Source organism: Pelophylax lessonae (genome assembly GCF_965119305.1).
Source record: "Pelophylax lessonae genome assembly, chromosome: 13".
Lineage (NCBI taxonomy): Eukaryota > Metazoa > Chordata > Amphibia > Anura > Ranidae > Pelophylax > Pelophylax lessonae.
Genome location: NC_138780.1, coordinates 148385102 through 148407808, shown reverse-complemented (window position 1 = coordinate 148407808; position 22707 = coordinate 148385102). Strand labels below are relative to the sequence as shown.

At 40.9% G+C, this 22707-nt stretch overlaps 1 protein-coding gene across 4 annotated transcripts in view; it reads left to right on the top strand.

Annotated features, from left to right (window-relative positions):
• Positions 1–22707, top strand: part of KCNH5 (potassium voltage-gated channel subfamily H member 5) — a 510054-nt gene that overhangs the window by 180745 nt on the left and 306602 nt on the right. For all 4 annotated transcript variants that reach the window (XM_082242615.1, XM_082242614.1, XM_082242613.1 and 1 more), the window contains one exon: positions 17102–17494. In XM_082242615.1, coding sequence (XP_082098741.1) covers positions 17102–17494 — 393 coding nt within the window. The remainder of the gene's footprint in view (positions 1–17101; positions 17495–22707) is intronic.

The following is a 22707-nucleotide window of genomic DNA, read 5'->3' as shown; positions in this document are numbered from 1 at the left end:
AGGCAAAAATATGTGAAAATATTCAATAACTCAAAAAATGTCAGGTTCCCAGCAATCAAGGCTTCCTTTCTCTGTTGCTCAAGAAGCTATCATACTGATCCTACTGGAAATAACACAAGCTGTAATGTAAGTGCAAAGTCTTTAAATCATGAACTGATTATGTTACTGGCTTCTCTGTTCCATACATTAAAGTATTAACATCTTCCTTAAATACATATATTATTTAATATACATGAAAGTCTTTTTGTAGTGGCTTTCACATTCTCTATTGCTGTACGGGATAACTTTAATATCTGTGTTGAGTTAATGATATTGTTTCCACATTCTTCTATGGGCTTTTGATGTATCAAGGGTGCCAGTGGGAAATGTTTGACTGGATGTTTGATGTTTTTCACTTTGTTGAATCTTACCTGTATATGTGAAAGGTATTAATGTGAGCTAGTACTCACAGCAGAACACCCTAAAGGTACTACTGCTGTCTGATAGCTGTGTCTTCAGATCTCCTTTAATAGTTAGAAAAATATGAACATTCTGCACTGTGCACAACGCATACGTTAAAGGTTTAAGAAGTTAATTAGTACAAATAGTTATTCAACTTTGTAATGACTCCTATTTAACCTCTATGCAATAAAATCCATGTCTTCATGGGCGTAGATAGCTGCCAAAAGCCAGCAAAATGCCTGCTGTATGCTATCATCACCTTACCCATAAGTCTACACATAATTTAAAGCAATGTATTTAACTTTTACAAATATGCTGGTTCTGCCATGTAGTCCCCCCTGCATCAGTGATCTGTCTAAACTGTGTAAACTTTATGAGTAAGCATAGCGGTGCAAAATTTTGCTGATGATTCGAATAAATTGCATGCTGACTTCTGCCTGATTGTGATGGACTATCATTTCTAAGTGGGATTAAACCTCATGCTGACCTCTGCCTCGTCATGATGGGCTATCATTTCTAAGTGGGAATAAGCTATACAGCCTGGGCTAGGTGTGGGGGCCACAACAGGTAATGAAGATAAAGTATGTCTGTTTCTCTCTAGCCACTTTACCACCGTACCCAAACGAAATTTACGTCCTTTTACAGAGCTTTCTTTTGGTGGTATTTGATCACCTGTGCAATTTTTACTTTTTGCGCTATAAACAAAAAAAGAGCGACAATTTTGAAAAAATAACAATATTTTTCACATTTTTATATATGAAATTCCCCCCCAAAAAATGTAAAAATCAAAATTTTTTATCATTTTAGGCCAATTTGTTTTCTGCTACATATTTTTGGTAAAAAAAATCGCAATAAGCGTATTTTGATTGGTTTGCGCAAAAGTTATTGCGTTTACTAACTAAGGGAAAGATTTCTGTCGCTTTTGCTTTTGGTGTTTTTTTTTTTAACGAGTAATGGCGGCGATCTGCGATTTTTTTTTTTTTTTTGCGGGACTGCGACATTGCGGCGGACAGATCGGACCCTTGACTGACATTTTTGACACTTTTGACACTTTTGGGGTTACCAGTGACATTACTACAGTAATCAGTGCTATACATATGCACTGTTACTGTAAAAATTAGACTGTCAGGGAAGGGGTTAAATTTATTGGAGAGGGAGGGGTTAATGTATGCCTGGTGCTTACTGACATGTGTGGGGGGAGGTGACTATGTGACACAGGGACAGATCGCAGGTTCAGCTATGCTGAACCCTGCAATCTGACCCTGCCTGTCACTTAGGAGATCCGCCCGCTTTGTTTACACAAGCGGGCGGATCTCCAGACTCGATTCCCCGATGATCGGGGAAGAGCAGCGGCAATCGCCGCTGCTCCTTCCCTGGGCCAACTCCCACTGTGACTGAATACAGCGGGAGCGAGAAGGGGGAGTGTCTGGCAACGTAGGTCTACGTCGTCAGACCTACAAAAGCCACTTTGCCGCAGTAGAGCTCTAGTGAACAGCGGCAAAGTGGCTAGGTTACAGCAGTTTGTTCATTTCATGCAATACAGGAACCCATGACACAGTGCTATACATATAGGCATCAGCTTTGTCCCTTCAGGTTTAGGATTGTGTGAGAATTTGGGCGGTGGTGGTGATCATCCATAAATGTGCATGGATCGTTTGCCATGATCCCTGGGAGCACTAGGGTTTGCAGCAGCTTTCTAATAATGGAGTAAAAGCAAATGAAGAAATCTTTAGGTACTAGCAATAACAACATTTTACAGTTTTTCTACAAAATAAATGTGTTCACCATTTAAACATTGAACAGTAAATATCCAGCCCAATATCTCCTGACCCCTACTATTATTTGTATTAGCCAACTGCCATCTCCTTGTCCAGCAAGTCTCCCAAAGTAGTCATTAAGATGGCCATCAAAAGAGATTAGTACTAAAATTAGGAATGACCAGACCTGTGTCTTTAAGTGGGAGCAAAAAAGAGGCTTTTCTGGACAACAAAGGTCAAAGTAACATCTTGTGATGTCTGTTCTTAGACAGGAAATAGGAACCGCAGTATAAATACAACACTAAATAGAAATTCAGAGCTGTGAAAGAAATTCACTCTAAACAAGAACCTTTGTATAGTTTCTAATTTCAGTGTTTTTTTTCTAGATTCCCAAATATAACATTGGTAACGTGTTTATCAAAAGTTTTATAACTAAAGGGTTTGGTAATAACCAAATATCTGTGCCTTTTAAAGCTGAACTCTGGGAAAACTAAAAGTCCTCCTTTGTAGTGCTCACTTAGTATAAGGTACACTTACCTGATCTTCCTCTTCCCTGGCAAACGTCCCTCACCCCGATACAACAGTGAACTTTCCCTCAGCGTCCTGGCATCCAGTGAAGGGCTGTGTTCCCTTGGTAAAATCAGAGGACCCTAAACTGCAGAAGTGCAGAGGAGAATAAGCTGCAGGGAAACATCTAGCTGCGCAGAAGAGCCTGTGGAAGTGAAAGTTCAGGTAAGTAAAACTACTTTTCCCGGTCCCCCTAAAAATAAACGAGAAGTTAGCCCTTGCAGTGTGGGTGCAGTCCTACTACATCTCATAGTTTGGGTGCATTGAGTTGTGGAAGTCCGGTCACTATATTAGACCGAGGCTGATGATAATAAAAAATGGTGTAGCACTATGAGAATACAATATATATGAACAAATAGTCCATCGGTCCATGAAGTAATCATGCACGGCAAAATGATACGTAATAATAAAAATAAAGAGATTCCACAAAAGGCTGAAAGGTGCAGTCCCAATTGCAAGCATGCAAAAAATCCACCATCCAGAACAAAGTGTGAGAACTGTAATTGAAGGCTTTACTGTACTCAATAAGGCAGAAGTAGACTTTCTCCTGGAACTCTCTTGCTTTCTCCATGATCCAGCGAATGTTGCCAATTTGATCTCTAGTTCCTCTGCCTCTTCAAAATCCAGCTTGTACTTATGGTAGCTCTCGGTTCACGTGCTGCCGAAGCCTAGCTTGTAGAATTTTCAGCATAACATTGCTAGCGTGTGAGATGAGTGTGATCATATGGTAGTTTGAACATTGTTGGGTTCTGCCCTTCTTTGGTATTGGAATGTAAATGGACCTCTTCCAGTCTTGTGGCCATTGTTGAGTTTTCCAAATTTGTTTGCGTGTTGAGTACAGCACTTTACCAGCATCATCTTTTGGGCTCAGCTGGGATACCATCACTTCCACTAGCTTTGTTATTAGCAATACTTTCTGATTGGTTCAAGGTCAGCGACTTTATGCATTTGCAGTTAGAGGAGCTTAATCTGCAAATCAGGGAAGAGCCAATCCCAGTACCAAATAAAGACTAAATCAGAGTCTAAAGTACACAGGTAGTAAGGTAGCAGGTGTATTGAAAAGCAGGCACTGTCAAATGCCAGTCCAGTATCCAATAGGACTGCCCCAGTGGTCAGTGGATTTGCAGTTAGAGGAGCTTAGCCAGCAAAGCAGGGAAGAGCAAATCCCAGTAACAAATGAAGACAAAATCATAGACTTAAGTACACAGGTAGTAAGGCAGCAGATTTATTGTGAAGCAGGCACGGTTTTTGTTTTTAGATACCTGACAATGAGTATATGACAATTGAGTGCCTTGGGACCCCATTAACTTGGGTTGCTAACAATTTGCTTATCAGTATTTGCATATCAGACTTAGATGGGGAAGGTGGATGGTTGGCTTGCCCTTTCCGGCCTCCCATGCCTAGCTTTGACTTATTGAGCCCCTTATCATGCTCCATACCAATAGCTGGATGTATGAGTGGGTGGGACAGGCATCTGCTTTCCACCTGCCACTTAGTATTTGCATATCAGCATATTTGGGAGTCATGTTGCTTATAGACTGTGCTTTTTTGTAGTATTATTGCTGTATGGATACAATTTTTGTATGGAATGTTTTCCTTTAGTACCTGAGCATTTTAAAATGCAAAGTTAATGTTATTTTTCCCTGGGATTGACAGAGTTTTAGGGTTTAACTCTATTATTATTTCTGACGTTGGGCTGTATTTGTTAAAATGATTTTGCACAATTTTCCTAACTTGATCTTTGAAGGCCACTGACAGACTTGGTACTTAATGATACACTTTGCAAAGTTCACCAGTCAATTATATATTAATTAGAGGAAATAAAGCACTTAAGTAGGTCAGTATCCTTCATTTACAGTAGAATACAGCAGCTCGCTGTGAACAAAAATTTTTTTTTATCCTAAACAAGATAAAGGTAAATTCATCTGATAATATATAATATGTGATTTTCAGCTGTTATTCTTCACTTGAATATCATTTCAATATGACTTTCTTGTAGAGCAACTGTGATTTGGATGAGACATATTTTGTTATTAAGGCACAAATACTGACCTGTGCTCCAACGGTCAGACCCTTACAAGGTCCCTTGCAGTCAATTTTTAATTAAACTATAAGCTTGGTTGGTGGCCTATCCTGTGAGCTTTCCTCTTCCTGGTATCTTTAGGGCATAAAGTCAATGGCTGTAAAAACAGTATCTCACAAAAGTGAGTACACCCCTCATATTTTTGTAAATATTTTATTACATCTTTTCAAGTGACAACAATGAAGAAATTACACTTTGCTACAATGTAAAGTAGTGAGTGTACAGCTTGTATAACACAAAGCCATTAATGTCTAAACCGCTGGCAACAAAAGTGAGTACACCCCTAAGTAAAAAATGTCCACATTGGGCCCAAAGTGTTCATATTTTATGTGGCCACCAATATTTTCCAGCACTGCCTTAATCCTTTTGGGCATGGAGTTCACCAGAGCTTCACAGGTTGCCACTGGAGTCCTCTTCCAGTCCTCCATGACGACATCACGGAGCTGGTGGATGTTAGAGACCTTGCGATCCTCCAACTTCCATTTGAGGATGCCCCACAGATGCTCAATAGGGTTTAGGTCTAGAGACCATCAACTTTACCCTCAGCTTCTGTAGCTAGGCAGTGGTCATTTTGGTGGTGTGTTTAGGGTCCTTAACATATTGGAATACTGCCCTGTGGCCCAGTCTCCAAAGTGAGGGGATCATGCTCTGCTTCAGTAGGTCACAGTACATGTTGGCATTCATGGTTTCCTCAATGAACTGTAGCTCCCCAGTGCCGGCAGCACTTATGCAGCCCCAGACAATGACACTCCCACTGCCATGCTTGACTGTAGGCAAGACACACCTGGTTGCCACCACACATGCTTGACACCATCTGAACCAAATAAGTTTATCTTGGTCTCATCAGACCACATGACTTGGTTCCAGTAATCCATGTCCTTAATCTGCTTGCCTTCAGAAAACTGTTTGCGGGCTTTCTTGTGCATTATCTTCAGAAGAGGCTTCCTTCTGGGAAGACAGCCATGCAGACCAAGTTGATGCAGTGTGTGGCGTATGGTCTGAGCACTGACAGGCTGATCCCCCACCCCTTCAACCTCTTTAGCAGTGCTGGCAGCACTTATACGTCTATTTCCCAAAGACAACCTCTGGATATGACGCTGAGCACACGCACTCAACTTCTTTGGTCGACCATGGCGAGTCCGGTTCTGAGTAGAACCTGTCCTGTTAAACCACTGTATGGTCTTGGCCATCGTGCTGTAGCTCAGTTTCAGGGTCTTGGCAATCTTTTTGTAGCCTAGGCCATCTTTATTTAGAAACAACAAAGTTCCAGCGCTGGCACTGCAGCAAACAAACTGTAGAAGGTTCCAAACCAACCATCGGTGCTGCCACCAATAGATTGCTGTTTGCCAGCCTAAAAATTGCCAAAAGAGAAGGTGGCAGCGCTATCCAGATGTTGGTATTCTAAAAGTACTGTGAAAGCAGCCCATGGATATGAAACACATCTATTGAAAAAAAGCAATAGTTTTAAAATGTATAAGACACAATCAATAAAAGGAAATCAAACCAGTGCAGTTCCAGGCCGTTCATGCAGGTGGTGGTGGGTAATGACCTGCGGGACCACTGGGTGAGGAGATCCGATCCCTGGGGTGAGCTGGGATACCACAGTCCAGAATGTAAATGCAAGCTGTGGAGCATGAGAGCTGAGCCGGACTAGCCGACGCTCAGCACGTGACGTATTCAGCGGTGCAGAGCAGGGTGTAAGTCTCAAACCCAAAAGTAAAACCAGCCTGGAACGCATGCAGGAGAACGTTGCCATGACGACATGTTTCGCGCGCATGCGCTTTGTGAAGTCACGAAGAGGACGGCAACGGAAGCATTTAAAGCAAAGATAGGGAGGGGGAACCACCCAGTGTCCTTTATGATCATTAACCCCTCACCACCTGCCTATATAGATATGTATAAATATATATAAATGGACTAAAACTGGCATAATATTGGCATGTTGAAATATATTGAAACATAATAAATATATTAAATCACATATTAAAAATGTGATTAAAACTATGCACTGTCCATATGTTCTGACACAGAAAGAAGAGATGATTGGACAGATAAATGATGGAATGTAATAGACAAACCCAGGTAGGGAGGAGGGATAATAAAGTATATGTAATTAATTGTATGAAAAAATAAAAGTAAAAAGTAAGAAATAAATGATAATAAAAAGAGAGACCAAACTTCCAAAAATAAATTTGCAAAATTAAATAAAATTGAATGTACAAAAATAATTGATTAGATTAATTAAAAAACCTTATGTAACAAAAATAAAAATAAATATATGTGTCGAAACTATAATTGTAAAACCGAAATGTATAATATTAATTATGTAAAATACGAAAAAAGAGACACTGTGCAACATATCAATGCACCGCACAATGATCAATGTCACTGTTGATAGCCCAATCTGATCAATGAATAACATACAAAAAAATCCTGGCGCTGTGGAACAGATATCAAGGGCTCAAAGATGGAGTAGGGTGGGCGGATTGTATCCAAAACACACCATCAGCCAAAAGTCATGTCAGGGTTGCAGCCCACCCAAAACCCAGGTCCTGACTGAGAAACAAATAGTGCAACAAATAAATGGGTGTGTTGGCGCTCCCAAAGACAATGACAATGAGCCCAAGTCAGTTCTCTTGAATAAAATTAGCAAGTTTATTAAAAGGCTAAAATGCTGATAAATCTAATATGATTTGATGAAGGGCTTGGCCTGAAACATGTCATCCTCCCCGATTTGTGGCCACTTATGTCCCCCTAAACTGGCTGACAGCTCACTCGGTAGTGTTCTGTGCCCTGCTCAGTGAGGCTTCCTTTGCTTCAGCTCTCCTGGTCACGAGGCAAGCAGGGTCCGTTGAGCGCGTCTCCGTGACTCAGCTGCGGGCGACCAGTGACGTCATCTCCCAGCGCCATCTCAGCTGTTCGAGGACAGGAGCGGACGCCGCAGTTTAAGCTGAACGTTCCCTGCAGGTGGATTGGATGGCGGCGGCTGGGGTTTCTTCTCCCCCCCCCCCTTTCTCCTCTTCTCCCGCTCCATATCCAGCACCTGAGTGTCTCTACCATCAAGTTTCCACACTCTACAGGCGTCTCCACCTCACTCCTGGGTCCTCCTTTAAGGTACAGCCTCTCTGTCTGACATTTGCTGGCATCATATTAGATTTATCAGCATTTTAGCCTTTCAATAAACTTGCTAATTTTATTCAAGAGAACTGACTTGGGCTCATTGTCATTGTCTTCGGGAGCGCCAACACACCAATTTATTTATTGCACAATCTGATCAATGTCCTTTACCACTAATTACAAAGGACACAAAAAAAAAAATCTTTATTTAGAGCAACAATATTTTTTTCCAGATTCTCAGAGAGTTCTTTGCCATGAGGTGCCATGATGAACTTCCAGTGACCAGTATGAGAGAGTGAGAGCAATAACACCAAATTTAACACACCTGCTCCCCATCCACACTTGAGACCTTGTAACACTAACGGCTCACATGACACCAGGGAGGGAAAAACGGCAAATTGGGCCCAATTTGGACATTTTCACTTAGGGGTGTACTCAATTTTGTTGCCAGTGGTTTAGATGTTAAAGGCTGTATGTTGAGTTATTTTGAGGGGACAGCAAATTGATACTGGTATACAAGCTGTGCACTCACTACTTTACATTGTAGCAAAGTGTCATTTCCTCAGTGTTATCACATGAAAAGATATAATAAAATTATTTATATATATATATATATATATATATATTATATAATATATTATTATATTTATTGTTTATTTATAAAAATGTGAGGGGTGTACTCACATTTGTGAGATACTGTGTGTGTGTGTGTATATATATATATATATATATATATATATATATATATATATATATATATATATATATATATATAATACATTTTAGCAAAGCTAATTTTATTCTGATCTGTTTTTGCAGAAGGCTGTTACTAGACTCTGGTTGCTAATGCCTCTTTTTGAGTGGAATCTCTGACATTTATTTATTTTTCAGTCTTTGGTCTTATTTTAGACTTGCTTTAAAGGACAGAAACATCAAACATCTGAAAGGTATACAGTATGTTTTCCTCTCAACAATCCCTTCTATCAGGAGATTCACTGCCTTGGCAAGAGCCATCCAGAAAACTGTCACCTCTCAGGTGTTGTGCAATCTGTGTCCCATTGGGGAAATGTCCCTTCATTTCCTGTCCTATAGCCGCACCAGAAAGTGAGAGAAAATCCCTGCAAATTAGGGGAAACCCTTAGGGCCCCCTAGGTCACCAGAACCAGTTTCTCCTTTGGAAGATATCCCTTCTATTACTTTTCTGGGGACATCCAAAAATTTGGAATTTTCTTTTACTTTCACTTTCAATGATAATGAACAAATAGGGAAGGGTAAATCTCCCTAACAAAGGCACAGACAGCAGTAAAAACCTGATAGTTGTTCCAATTATCGCCATTCTATCCAAAATGAAAAAATATATATGTTTTGCCTTTCGTTATACTTTAAGGTCAAGATGCATTTAACAGCCATTGTAAGTATAATATTTCTAGCAGATAAAGGACCGGTTGAAGATTGTTTTTTTTTTTCATGCATCAGCCTTATTAAAACAGCAGAACAATTAATATATTCTCATTTGTTTCTTTTCCTCACTTTTTCTGAGCTGCTACTAATCAGAGCAGCTTCAAACATTTCCCAACATGAGCACAAAGGTTCTTTATTGCATTCCTGTACCTAATTAAAATAACAATAATTTATGATTGCGTTTCTAAAATTAGCTTCTTTATGAAGTGGAAATGCTCTAGTTTACATGGTATGATGGTGGTAGTACTTCTTTACTATTCATCTATCTTATTTTTTTGCTGATTTTACAAAGTTAAAGAGCCAGTAAGCAGAACCGGCAGACAGAGTTAAATTACAAGGCAGGAACAAAGCAAGGAGTAGCTGAAGTTACAAAATACAAGCAGTTTTACGTTCTTTGGAATGGTAGAGAAGCTAACACACATAATAGTGCCTGCTGCCTTTTCATAATCATTGTCTGTGACCTAACCATCCTCCTTATCAACAGTAGAGCTTCAAAATGAGTTCTGAAATACACCATATAGCCAAACATTTGTCAACAATTGTCCATCACACCTATCTACGCTTTTTGGACCAATGGCCTTAGTTGGCCTCCGCAACCTATTCCCTATTGCAGCTAGAACAGCGGCCACTTTTGTGGGAAGGCTTTTCATAAGATTCTGGAGTGTGGAAATTTGTGCCCATTTACCCAAAAGAGATTTTTGAGGTGAGGTACTAATATTGGCTCTCAATTAGTATTCCAGTTCACCTCTATGATGTTCAGTAGGGTTGAGGTCCAGTTCTTCCACACCAAACGTGTCCAACCATGTATTTATGGAGCTTGCTTTATGCACAGGGGATAGTCATGCTGGAACAACTAAAGGTCTTCCCCAAAATGTTTCCATGAGGTTGGAAAAGCTGAATTGTCTAAAATGTATTTAAATGTTGTAGCGTTAACAGTGTCCTTTGCTGGATACCCCCAAACTCAATAATTTGGAGAGGTGTTCACAAACGCTTGGCTGTATAGTATGTGTGTGTAGAACTCTGCTGTCTACAAATGCTAGTTGTTTGCTGTTGCTCTGGCTTTAAGATGTTTGAGTTACTGAACTGAAACAAGTAAAAAAAGGTATCTTGACATTTTTCTGCATTCTTGTTCTGTGTCTGTGACTCATAAGTATGGAAACCAAGCACACTTAGGCAGCTATCATTTTCAGAATATAGGCAAAAATGGCATCTTCCATATTGCTTTTGTGACACCAGCACTTTAGGAACTCTTTAATGAGTAAGACCATATATTCTTTTAAAGTATTCAGTAGAGGGTGCAAGAAATTCTGTACCATCTGCATTTTGCAAAAATAGAAAGAGGTAGCCTGGCTACCGCACACCTCAACTGGCCTGAGTGGTAAGCAAGTAAAAGCAGCCTCAGCTCGACTCATCCAGACCAGGTCTCCAACATGTTTCGTCCCACCCCTGGTGCTTAATCATGAATAAGCCCTGGGGATGGGGTGAAACATGTTGGAGACATAGTCTTAATAAATAGAGCTGAGGCTGCATTTGCTTGCTTACCACTCGGGCTGGGTGAGGGGTGCGGTAGCCAGGCTACCTCTTTCTATTTTTGCAGCATGCTTTGGGTCTGAACGGACCTTCCCTCACCCTGCACCCTCACTGGTCAGCTGCATCTAACTCACCGGACCTTGACAGCCTGAGCAGGGACCTTTAAGCATTTATCATGGGTCACAGTATCATCTACATTTGTTACAGCTGTAAGTTGGGGGAGATAAGGTCATAGTCGGCAACGGATGGACCAATAAACTCATTACTACTCTACCCAAAACATAGAATCCTGGTTTGGCTGGGGCTCGTCTTTAAAGCTCCTTATATAATATACTCTCTGGACTTCTATGGTGTTATCAGTTTACTGGTCCTTTAACGGTAACACTTCTCTTGTAACAGTTTATCACTCGTGTAAAGAGTGCATCAGATTATAGAGCACTTTCTAAAAACTCTACACGCTTTCTGGATAGATATGACATTCTTTTCTTTGCACATCAGTAATTAATCCCCCTCGGGGTTAGGTTGCACTGCAAGGCTAACTTGCACATGGTGTGTAATAGGACTTGGACTGTCCTATACTGCATGATTCATGTAGTGATGAGATCGTTAGATTGCCCTTATTAATAATTCAGAGAGTGTTGTTAGCCTTTGGAACGTAATCAAAATGTAGGATAAAAGGTTTTTTTTTTTTTTTTTTTTCGAAGGCGTGGGTGTCTGTTTTACAAACCTAGTGAGACGTGGATATAACAGCACCATCTGTAAGCTTTACTTTGTAATGGAGCAGCCTCAGTCTATATACTTGTTGGTTTTAGTATGCTGGATAAACAGTCCTTAAAATAGAAAGCTGCTTGGTGTTCTTACTGCATTGCAGCCTTCCCATGGGCACGCAAGTCCTACAATGCTCGTTGTAATGACTGTAGGCTTGCAGAAAGCCTATACTACGTACAGTAATGTACAGGGATTTACCTAAGTAGATAAATTTAAGTGGTTCTAGGCATGCATGGTTATTGGGAATATGCAATATTTTTGCACACATTTTCTTTTTCATTATGTTTTTTTTTATATATATATATATATATATATATATATATATATATAGGATTTTTTTTTAATTTCATTTTAATGAAGTGGTTTTTACATGTAAATTTGTTTTTACATGTAGCAGCCAGCAGGCTCAGAATTGCTAATTAGGTAAAAATAGTTGCAAAGTGTATGTCTGGGCAGAATAAAAAAAATGCCTGTTCATTTGCTAGAAATTGTATTTATTTATTACAGGTATTTATATAGTACTGACAGTTTACCCAGCACTTTACATATTGCATATTCACATCAGTCCCTGCCCCAAGGAGCTTGCTGTCTATGGTCCTTATTTCACATGCATATATACACAAACTAGGGCCAATTTAGATAGCAGCCAGTTAACCAGGCACATATCTTTGGAGTGTGGGAGAAACTACAGGCAACCCATGCAAGCACAGAGAGAACATACACACCCCATACAGGTTATGTCTTGGTTGGGTTTCAAGCCAAGGACCCTAGTGCTGCAAGGCAAGTGTGCATTGAGCCACCGTGCTGCCCATGTACTCCTAACTACCTCTTTCAGTTGACAACACAGTGCCTCTGCTGTACTGAGATCCCTGTCAGTGTTGAAAGTCCTGTCCAGTTCTCCTCTGCTGGACTATAGAACACCACCTCCTCTCATAACCTCCATAAAATAAGAGTCGGTGTTCTGTAGTCCAGAGCAGAGACATAGGCAGGGTTGTCAACAGTGCTTACAATTTCAGTGCAGTAGAGGCAGTGTTGTCAGCTCAAACTGGAAGTTAGGAACTCAATAGAATAGTTTTCTGGCAGGATCAATGAATCTCTATACCACAGCACATTTAAAGAGTGAAAACATGAAAGCTGCAAGTATTGCCAAGGCGTGCTGATTTTTTTTTTTTTTTTTTTTGTGCAGTGGTACCTTTTTTTTTTTTTTTTAATAGCAAGACTTACTAATTAAAGAGAATCGGAAAAGTGATAGGTTCTTTTGAAAGCTCAGCAGATGAGGCAATGAGAAGATGAGTATGCGTGTGTGTGTGTGTGTTAGGGGTAAGCCTTTGTGACTTCCTTAAATGAAAAGACTTTAGGATTTACATAACATATATAAATATACACACAAAATTTTAGCAAAGCTAATTTTATTCTGATCTGTTTTTGCAGAAGCCTGTTGCAAGGCTCTGGTTGCTAACGCCTCTTTTTGAGTAGAATCTCTGACATTTATTTATTTTTCAGCCTTTGGTCTTATTTTAGACTTGCATCAAAGGACAGAAACATCAAACATCTGGAAGGTATACAGTATGTTTTCCTCTCAACAATCCCTACTATCAGGAGATTCACTGCCTTGGCAAGAGCCATCCAGAAAACTGGATCAGTTGTAATCTTATGAAATCTGGAAATCTGGATCCAGGATTGTCTGTATTTTTAGGAATAGATAGGAAGGGACTGTTTCTTATACCAACCATAAAATAAAATTTAAAAAAGTTGAATTATGAAAATTCTAGAGCTAAAACTAAACTGTTTGTACTGTAATCTAGACATTTGGTTTGGGTTCAACATGAGGTTGACCGGAACTAGTCATCAGCGGTGGGTTGCTGTGACTGTTGAAGATCTAAACTGTTGGACAAAGTGAAAGACTTTGGATTTACATTGGGGGCAATTTTTTTCTTTCTTCTTCTAAATATAGGGCTTTTTCATGTGGATTTTTCTTTTTTTTTTTTTTTTTTTTTTACTTTTAACAAAGTAAGAGAGTAGCAAAGGTAACTATGTGCCCTACATTAATTTCCTTGGGGGGGGGGGGGGGGCACTGATATTACAATATATGATATTAGAAGGGAGCTTCCATATTTTAAAAAGTAGTCTTGTGCAAGCCCTGAGATTCCTTGCTGTGTAATTCCCTCCCCCTTTTTTTTTTTAAATGCAGGGCAGCAAGCGTGCATCACCCCTTTCTGAACCACACCAGGTCTCATGCCTTTAACATTGGAAGGGTACCCTGGAAAGTAGGGGGGGTGGAAAATACTCCCATGTTAAGGGGACAATGGCCTCATTCTCATATTTTGTGCCCCAAAAGGGATGTGGGGGTTTTATTGGGGAGAGGGGTCCTGGGGGGATTATCAGAATCTGGAAGCCCTCTTTATAATATGAGGTGGGAGGGAGTCATTGTGCCTTTCCCAGGAGAATAAGAACTGTGTTCATAGTACCCTTGTTACCTCAGAAAAGGAAAATGTTAAAACCCACACCGTGAAGGCCCTCTATTTAAAAAAAAAAGGAATGATGTAGATTCTTGTAAATCACCTGTTGCCCCAGCAGCCTGACGCCTGTCAATGTTGACCCGATGATATATATAATATACTGCACTCCCAGCTGTTATGTGTGAACAAATTGGCCAGGGATCCTGAGTGATGTAATTGATAATTACGGTCAGTACCATATGTGGTCAATGATGTCAACCAGGATCCCTGGCTGGTTTGCCTTTATAAACAGCAGCTGTCCAGGGATCTGTCATCTTGTGACAGTAGTGCTACTGCCACAAAATGACAGATCCCTGGATGGCTTCTCCAAGAGACTTTAAAGCGGTTGTATCCTCATGAAAAACAAAAAAACAAACTCCTATGCTGCATACTAGCTCATTATGAAATACTTACCTTAGAACGAAGCCCTGACATGGTCGTCTGGACAACGATGAGGGCGCTGTCATGTTCCCTCTTCTCTTCCCGGTTTGGAGGCTCTGGCGCTGTGAGTGGCCATAGCCGCGACAACGTCACTCCTGCACATGCGTGCGGGACTTTCACTTTCTGGCAAGGAGCTCTGAGCGCATGCGCCGCTGATGTCAGCGGCTGCATGCAGGTTGAATATCTCCTAAACCGTGCAGGCTTAGGAGATATTAATTGTACCTACAGGTAAGCTTTATTATAGGCTTACCTGTAGGTAAAAGTCAAATAGCGGAGTATACTACTGCTTTAATAGGGTTTATGAACTTCCCACTAATTCTTTGATTGTCCCGTGAACCAAACTTTGCCCAGTTTGCTCATCCCTACTGTAATTCAACATCCAGCCAGAAGTAAGTTTGTTCCTCAAAGCAGAGTTCCACTAGTTTTTGTGTTTATTAAAAGCCTGCAGCTACAAATCATGTAGCTGCTGACTTTTAATAAACACACACTCACCTGTCCCACGATCCAGCGATGCAGCCCCTGGAACCCTCGGTTCTCTCCCTTGCCTCTCTCCGGCACCCGCATCATAAGCGTTGGCACCGCACATGCGCGAGTTGCGCTGTGCCTCCTCAATGGCCAGGCAATCCTCTGGGCCTGTGATGTGTCCCAGAAGATTGCAGTGAATGAGTGGGAGAGGAGAACTTCTGCTCGAGTCGCCTAGGCAGCCTGAGTGGAAGAGGGAGTTGGGTACCTGTCAAAACTAGGTACCCACTCCCCCCTCCCCCCCTCCCCCAAAAAATGACATGCCAAATGTGGCATGTAAGGGGGTGAGGAGTCCTTAAAGTAGAAACTCCACTTTTGGGTAAAACTCTGCTTTAACTATTTTTTCCAGTTTATGTTTGGATCTAATAGGTGGCTACATGGTCAACAAATAACATTTAAAGTGCACCAGTGCCCAGATTATGGCCATTTAAAGTTCACCTGTGCCCAGAGGATGGACATTAAATATGTAAACATCCTTAACAAGCCTTGAAAGGGCTTTAAAACAAGCCATCCCTGACCCCTCTCAAGTTGCATGTACTGTGAAGTAATTCATTTTTAAAAATCCTTAAGATCAAATCAAAGATTCTAAAGTTGAGGTTTAGTCAATTTCTAACATCTTAAAAACATCTGGTGTTTTGTTTGTATTAGAGGGCTGTCAGAATGCCAAGATTTTGCTCTCCATAGAAAAAAACTACCACTTTTGTTGAAATTTGAAAATTAATTTCTCCACAATGTTTTTGGCTACAGAGGTAAACCATGGCTTGTTTTTTGTTTTTTTTTGTAATGTTTTTTCAAAGGGTCAGGTAAAATACAAACGTTGACCCTATTAGTATAGTCATAGCGTCAATACTATCTTGAATGTAAAGGACAGACAATAACAACCAGAACAGAAATCAGAGAAAATAAAGAAAGCCAACATGACAGTCCCATGCCATAATATAACCAAGGATAGTCACTTAGACTTATCTAGCAGATAATGAAGCCAGTATTAACATTTTAGCTGAGCGGAAGCATACACTGCATTATCAAACCAAGCAACATATGTAAAAAACATAGTACAAATTGGAGCGATGCTGCCAATAGCCGTGAATAAATAGGGTGGGTGGACACTGGGCCAAAAACCACTGAAGGGCATAGTAGAATAGCAGGTACGGGACCGGTTGTCACTTGAAAGGATGAACAAAGAGTGAGCAATGTGTACTTAAATGGTCACTTGTAGCTTCCGTTGGAAGTCCATGTGACAGGGTGACAATGCAGGGGCACAACTCAGAGAGACAGGGATAGAACATTGTCACCCCATAATAGGAAGTAGATGAACCTTCATGTCAGGATCCATCAGGTATTGGTTTGATGAAACCTCAGATCTAAAACTATTGAGACATTACTTTTGAATTTATGTTACTATGTTAAATTTCTATTACATTTTTGGGATTGGTTTGCATATACTTTTAGAAAAATGGTAAACTCTCATAGACTAGTCCCAAAGATTCTGTTGTATACAAGCCATGGGGAAATGTAGTGGTAGTATTCGTAGCAACAGAAGTAATTCCAGCTTTTATTACTTTAGTACTTGTTATACGATTAGAGAAAGTGTGTTGGTGTTTCTCTCATATTTAGAGTAATAAGTGTCTGCACATGTTGTAGAATGGCTTCCATATTCTCCTGATCCAACCAACCATAACTGGCTATGGCATGCGATAAATATCTCAATTCTAGGGGCACCCTAATCTTTTCTCCAGAATCTGTTCAAATGTTTTGTCTATGCAGAACACAGCTGTGTGTGTAAGATATTTTCTAATGCAGCAGTAGATGTCTCAAGGTAAGGGGAAATTACCCCAACTTGTTGATAGCTACCAGAATCTTAATGTGAGTGGACTGACTCTTTATAGTTATTGTTCTTTTTATTTATTTTCAAGGTTTTGCAGCTGGGCTCCGATATCCTCCCTCAGTACAAGCAAGAAGCACCAAAAACCCCACCACACATTATATTACATTACTGTGCATTCAAGACCACCTGGGACTGGGTAATCCTCATTTTAACTTTTTACACAGCAATCATGGTACCCTACAACGTCTCCTTCAAGACAAAACAGAACAACATTGCCTGGTTGGTGTTGGACAGCGTGGTGGATGTTATTTTTCTTGTGGACATTGTTTTGAACTTCCACACAACGTTTGTTGGCCCAGGGGGAGAGGTAATTTCAGACCCCAAGTTAATAAGAATGAACTATTTGAAGACATGGTTTGTAATAGACCTGCTGTCTTGTTTACCCTACGACATCATCAATGCCTTTGAAAATGTGGACGAGGTAAGTCTTTAAAGCACTTTATTTATTCTGTATGTTATCTGCATTTCAGTTAAAAGCATTTGTAAGATTTTTTTGTAGACTAGAATATATTAGAACAGAATATTGGGAAAAATGTAGGATTTACAGGGATATATATATAAAAAGAATAAAGCAGATGTAGATAATTAGTCTATAAAAATAAAAATGGAAATGTATACATGTGATATGATATATATATATATATATATATATATATAGTCTTTTTTTCATTTGAATAACCTACTAGTATAATATGGTTTTCATTGTGAGCATAGCATAACGATATTATTAGTGCTTCCACGCGTTTTAAACAGATAAGGAAGCAAGCGCTCTGGTGTAGGCTAGATGGAGTACTGACTATATACAAAGTAGTGACCGATACATGGCATAGTAGAGATGATAGGGGGAGGGACAAACAATGGACTGTAAATGACAAAAAAAAAGTCCATAAATGTAGTTCACAGTTTTAGTCCCAAATGATGTAAATCAATATGCCAGTAGGTGGTAGTTGCTGCTATAAGGGCTGGCTCCAAAAACACAGTGAAGTCAACGCTGTGGGTACATGTAAAAAGAAGAAAACAGACCGCCTCTAAGTGCAGCAATTTATTAAAAGCTTAAAATCACTGGTAATAACAACTCACTAGATGGAAGTGGAATAATGGCTTGTAAACTCCGGTGGCATGTCAGGAGATGGATCGTGTCCCAGGGGTCCTGGAGGGTGGAAAGCTCCATGCCGGTCGGGTGGACGGTTGGACGCTGTGCCGGGGATCCTCCGACTTCCGGGTATGGCTAGGGCGCCAATGGACCACACTGGAACGCAGCGCACGCTGCGTGACGTAACCGGAGATAGGAAAGACACGACGCGTTTCAGAGCTCGCGCACGGCTCTCAATGGGCGCCGAGATCTCACACTTGAAAAAAGAGCGCGCACGGCTCTCAATGGGCTCTGAAACGCGTAGTTTCATTCCTATCTCCGGTGATGTCACGCAGCGTACACTGCGTTCCAGTGTGGTCCATTAGCGCCCTAGCCGTACCCGGAACCCAGAAGTTGGAGGATCCCCGGCACAGCGCCCATCCATCCACCCGACCGGCACAGAGCTTTCCACCCTCCAGGACCCCTGGGACACGATCCATCTCCTGACATGCCACCGGAGTTTACAAGCCATTATTCCACTTCCATCTAGTAAGTTGTTTTTACCAGTGATTTTAAGCTTTTAATAAATTGTTGCACTTAGAGGTGCTCTGTTTTCTTCTTTTTCCACGTGTTTTAAGTCTGGGAAGACCTCACATAAATCCCGATGGCAGAAAGAAGGAATGTTGTTTTTTGTCTAAAGCAAACACACTCTGCAATACTGCCCTTAGAGAGTGGAAACTGGTTGCTTTGGCCTATAGGAGCAAACCCTTTTCTCGCAGTTGGATAAGTCAAACCCTTTGTGAAGGGGCCCACAAATTCCCTGCAGTTGCTCAGTGGAAGTGGCTGCTTGAGCAGTTGTGGCAGTTTCTTGGGCTTGGGGGGTCAGTTATCCACCATTCTCTCAGTAACTGTACTGTACTGTACATACGTACAGACATAAAAGAACTTCAATACCTGTCCCAGCATTTTGTTGGAGTAAATCCTGACAAATAAAAATGTTCAGCACTGGTTTGCCATATTGGAATTCTTTGCTGGATATATACAAGCATTAGTTGGAGGCAATTTGCAGAGAAATCACTCTGGAGTAAAAGACTGGCACATCCTTAAAACGGGCACTTTTTATCTGTGCTGTAGGCCAATGATATCTTGTACATACGTATCAAAAGCTGTCACTAGATGACCCACTTCTGCATAACACTGGCTACAGATAAAGGCTTTTATTGGTATCAGGGGTATTGAACACACCAGCCTTTCCTATTGGAATGATAACATTTCTGTACACCCTGCAGCGAAGAGCTTTGAGGCACTGTAAAATGAGATGACTATATGGTGGTATGTTGGCTTTTATTTCCTTATTCCAATATCACAAAGACACTCTATTTGGAAGAGCAGGAGGTAAAATTACCCTGTTGCCTATAATATTTTGATATTCAATAACTGGCAAAAGTAAGTGATATCAGGCAGCACAAAGTGCCTTTTCATACATACTGACCTATCAAACGTTTTCAGGATTAGAGGTCATCTGAAATCTGACAGTTGCTGATCAGTCAGCTGCTTGAGTTGATACTCCAAGCAAACAACTAGATGAACAGTTAAAATACAAATATGAGTACTGTTCTAATCATTATATACAGTAAAATCTTGGATTGTGAGTAACTTGGTTTGAAAGCGTTTTGCAAGACAAGCAACATTTTTTTTTATAAATTTTGACTTGATAAACATGCAATCTCTTGATATTAGGGATGCACCGAAATGAAAATTCTGGGCCGAAACCGAAACCGAAAATGCAGGATGCCCTTGGCCGAAAACCGAAACCGAAAATGACTTTTTCCCCCCAAAAAATGTAAAATAGATAGAAGAGGGGCATACTCCAAAAACAGGCAGCGACGTACACCTGTCGCTGCCACCCTGTCACAGTATATGTACTGTGATGGGTTGGCAAGAGGTTAATTTAATTACCAATGGTATTTGTATTATGCAGCATGAGGGGGTTAATGTATTGCCACTGCTGGTCACTGATGCATTAGTGACCGACCAGTGGCAGTTAATTAACCCCTTTGTGCTGCATTAGTGCAACCAGTATCAGTGCAACCAGTGTTAATTAACACTGATACTGGTTGCACTAATGCAGCACAAAGGGGTTAATTAACTGCCACTGGTCGGTCACTAATGCATCAGTGACCAGCAGTGACAATACATTAACCCATCATGCTGCATAATACAAATACCATTGGTAAGCTACCTCAGCCCCCCATTAAGACGCTGGTGGCTGCTGGCTCCAAAATTTTGCATCTGAATCGCATGTAAATCACAGCTGAACAGCTGCTTTAGAAATTTGCAGTGAATACTGAGGGGACATGTGTGAACCTTGCCTAAGTGCCTTGTGAAGATTCGGTTTTTAATTGACCCTGCACTATCTATGCGCGTAGAAGTTCCCGCCCTGTGTCAGGTAATTTCTCATACACACAGTCAAGCTGAGCTGACAGGGAAGGATCACATAGTTATATCTATAGCGGCCGCTCGCCCCGCCCCCCCCCGCCCGGTGTCAGGTCAGTTCCCTGTCAGCTCAGCGGGACTGTGTGTATGAGAACTGACCTGACACCGGGCGGGGGGGGCGGGGCGAGCGGCCGCTATAGATATAACTATGTGATCCTTCCCTGTCAGCTCAGCGGGACTGTATGTGAATGAGAAGGATCACATAGTTCTATCTATTAGCGGCCGCTCGCCCCGCCCTCCCGCCTGGTATGTACCTCCATTCATGCACAGATCGTAGTAGGGACGTCATTGAGAGGCGGGCGGCCGGCCAGAGGCGGGACTTTTAAAACCTGCCCTGCGCTGCGCCCTCCTCCTTCCTCATGGCGGCCATATTAATTTCGGCAATGTTAACCCATTATCGGCCGAAATGGGATAGGCTCATTTTCGGCCGATAATTTCGGTGGCCGAAATTTCGGTGCATCCCTACTTGATATACAAGTAGCGTCATAAAAGGACTGAGTATAAAAGAGAAGAGACGCACCTCTAAGTGTAACAATATGGTTACATTTAATGAAGGTGAAATATTTAGCAACTCACATGGTTGATGATTAAAACAGGCCCATCTGGGGTAAAGCTGTCCACACAGACCATCCTTCGCACCAACATTGACGTCATCACTTTCACACTGTGTTCTGTGAGCGTTTCAAGCCTCGCTTTCAGATCGCTCTGCTGCAGGGTGGTCTTCCCGGTCATGATTGCAGACTGATGGCGGTTAGAGCCAGCAGGGAGGAGAATAGTCTATGTGGACATCTTTACCTGCATTCTTAGATGTCCCTGTTTTAATTATCAACCATGTGAGTTGCTAAATGTTGTACCTTCATTAATGTAACCATATTGCTACACTTAGAGGCGCCTCTCTTCTCTTTTATACTCTGTAGCTCCTGCTGGATTTTGCTTCTTATCCCCTTGTGGAGGCTGCTATTTGTGGATGGACATTTTATGGTTACACAACCACATTGCTAAAAATTTTTTATATGGACTATAAACTGAAGGACTTATAAATAAACAAATCACCTGATTTTCCATTTTTTCTTATTTTTTCTTATTGGGAAATTTGCTTTGATGTAAGAGTGCGTTAGATTACAAGCATGTTTCCAGAACTAATTTTGCTTGCAATCCAAGGTTTTACTGTAATGTGTAATTGTGCAGCAGGTTTTATAATCCAGGGACTGCTGCCAGATAACAACATCAGTTCCTCAAACACCAATGCAGTGAACCCCTTCTCCAAACACCCTCTTCTCGGTATGGATGAGTACAGGTTCCTCTTCACAACCCTGGGGCCTTAGAAAGCGGGGTGAGGGAATTAGTAGGGGGGGGGGGGGTTTGTGTGCAACATATCTGTCCTTATGCCATAGCAGAACGGTCTCTACTTCTATTTGTTGAACGGTTAAGGGTCCTTTGGTTCCTTTACCTTTTTTTCTATAGTGAATAGTGCATTTCTTTAAGAGTAGTTCTAAAATTGCACATGCAGCTGAAATAAATCATTATTCTAGCCATGGTATAATAAATGTCAGAAAGAATCAGTTCAGTACTACATGGAGCAGGGGATTCTGGGAGATGTGTGTGGCCCATTTCCTGATCTATCATAGTTAATTGGTTAATTTATTTAATAGGAAGCTTTGTATTTTCAGTAAAAACAGTTCAGTGGAAAGCAAAGTTGACTTTCTGAGTTTAACAACTGCAATATTTCCTAAACAATAACAGTAAACTAATTTTTACTTATTGCTCAAAGCTGCTGCTTAGTAACAATTTTCACACATAACTGGAATTAACTTCAGCTTCTTCTTGCTAATAAACACATCCTAATGATGCTACCATTCATGCAGTGAAGGAGATAAGAGATAAATATGTTTAAAAGCCAAGCTGCAGGCTTCCACCCTCCCACACCTCCAGAATCCCCCCCAGCACTAGATGTTTTTCTTAATTAATATACTTACCTTTTTCAGATGTCTTCAGGCTGGTCATGTGACACAGATGGTATTGTTTAGATCAGCTCATGGTGATGGGTGGTCTTCAATCTTTGACTA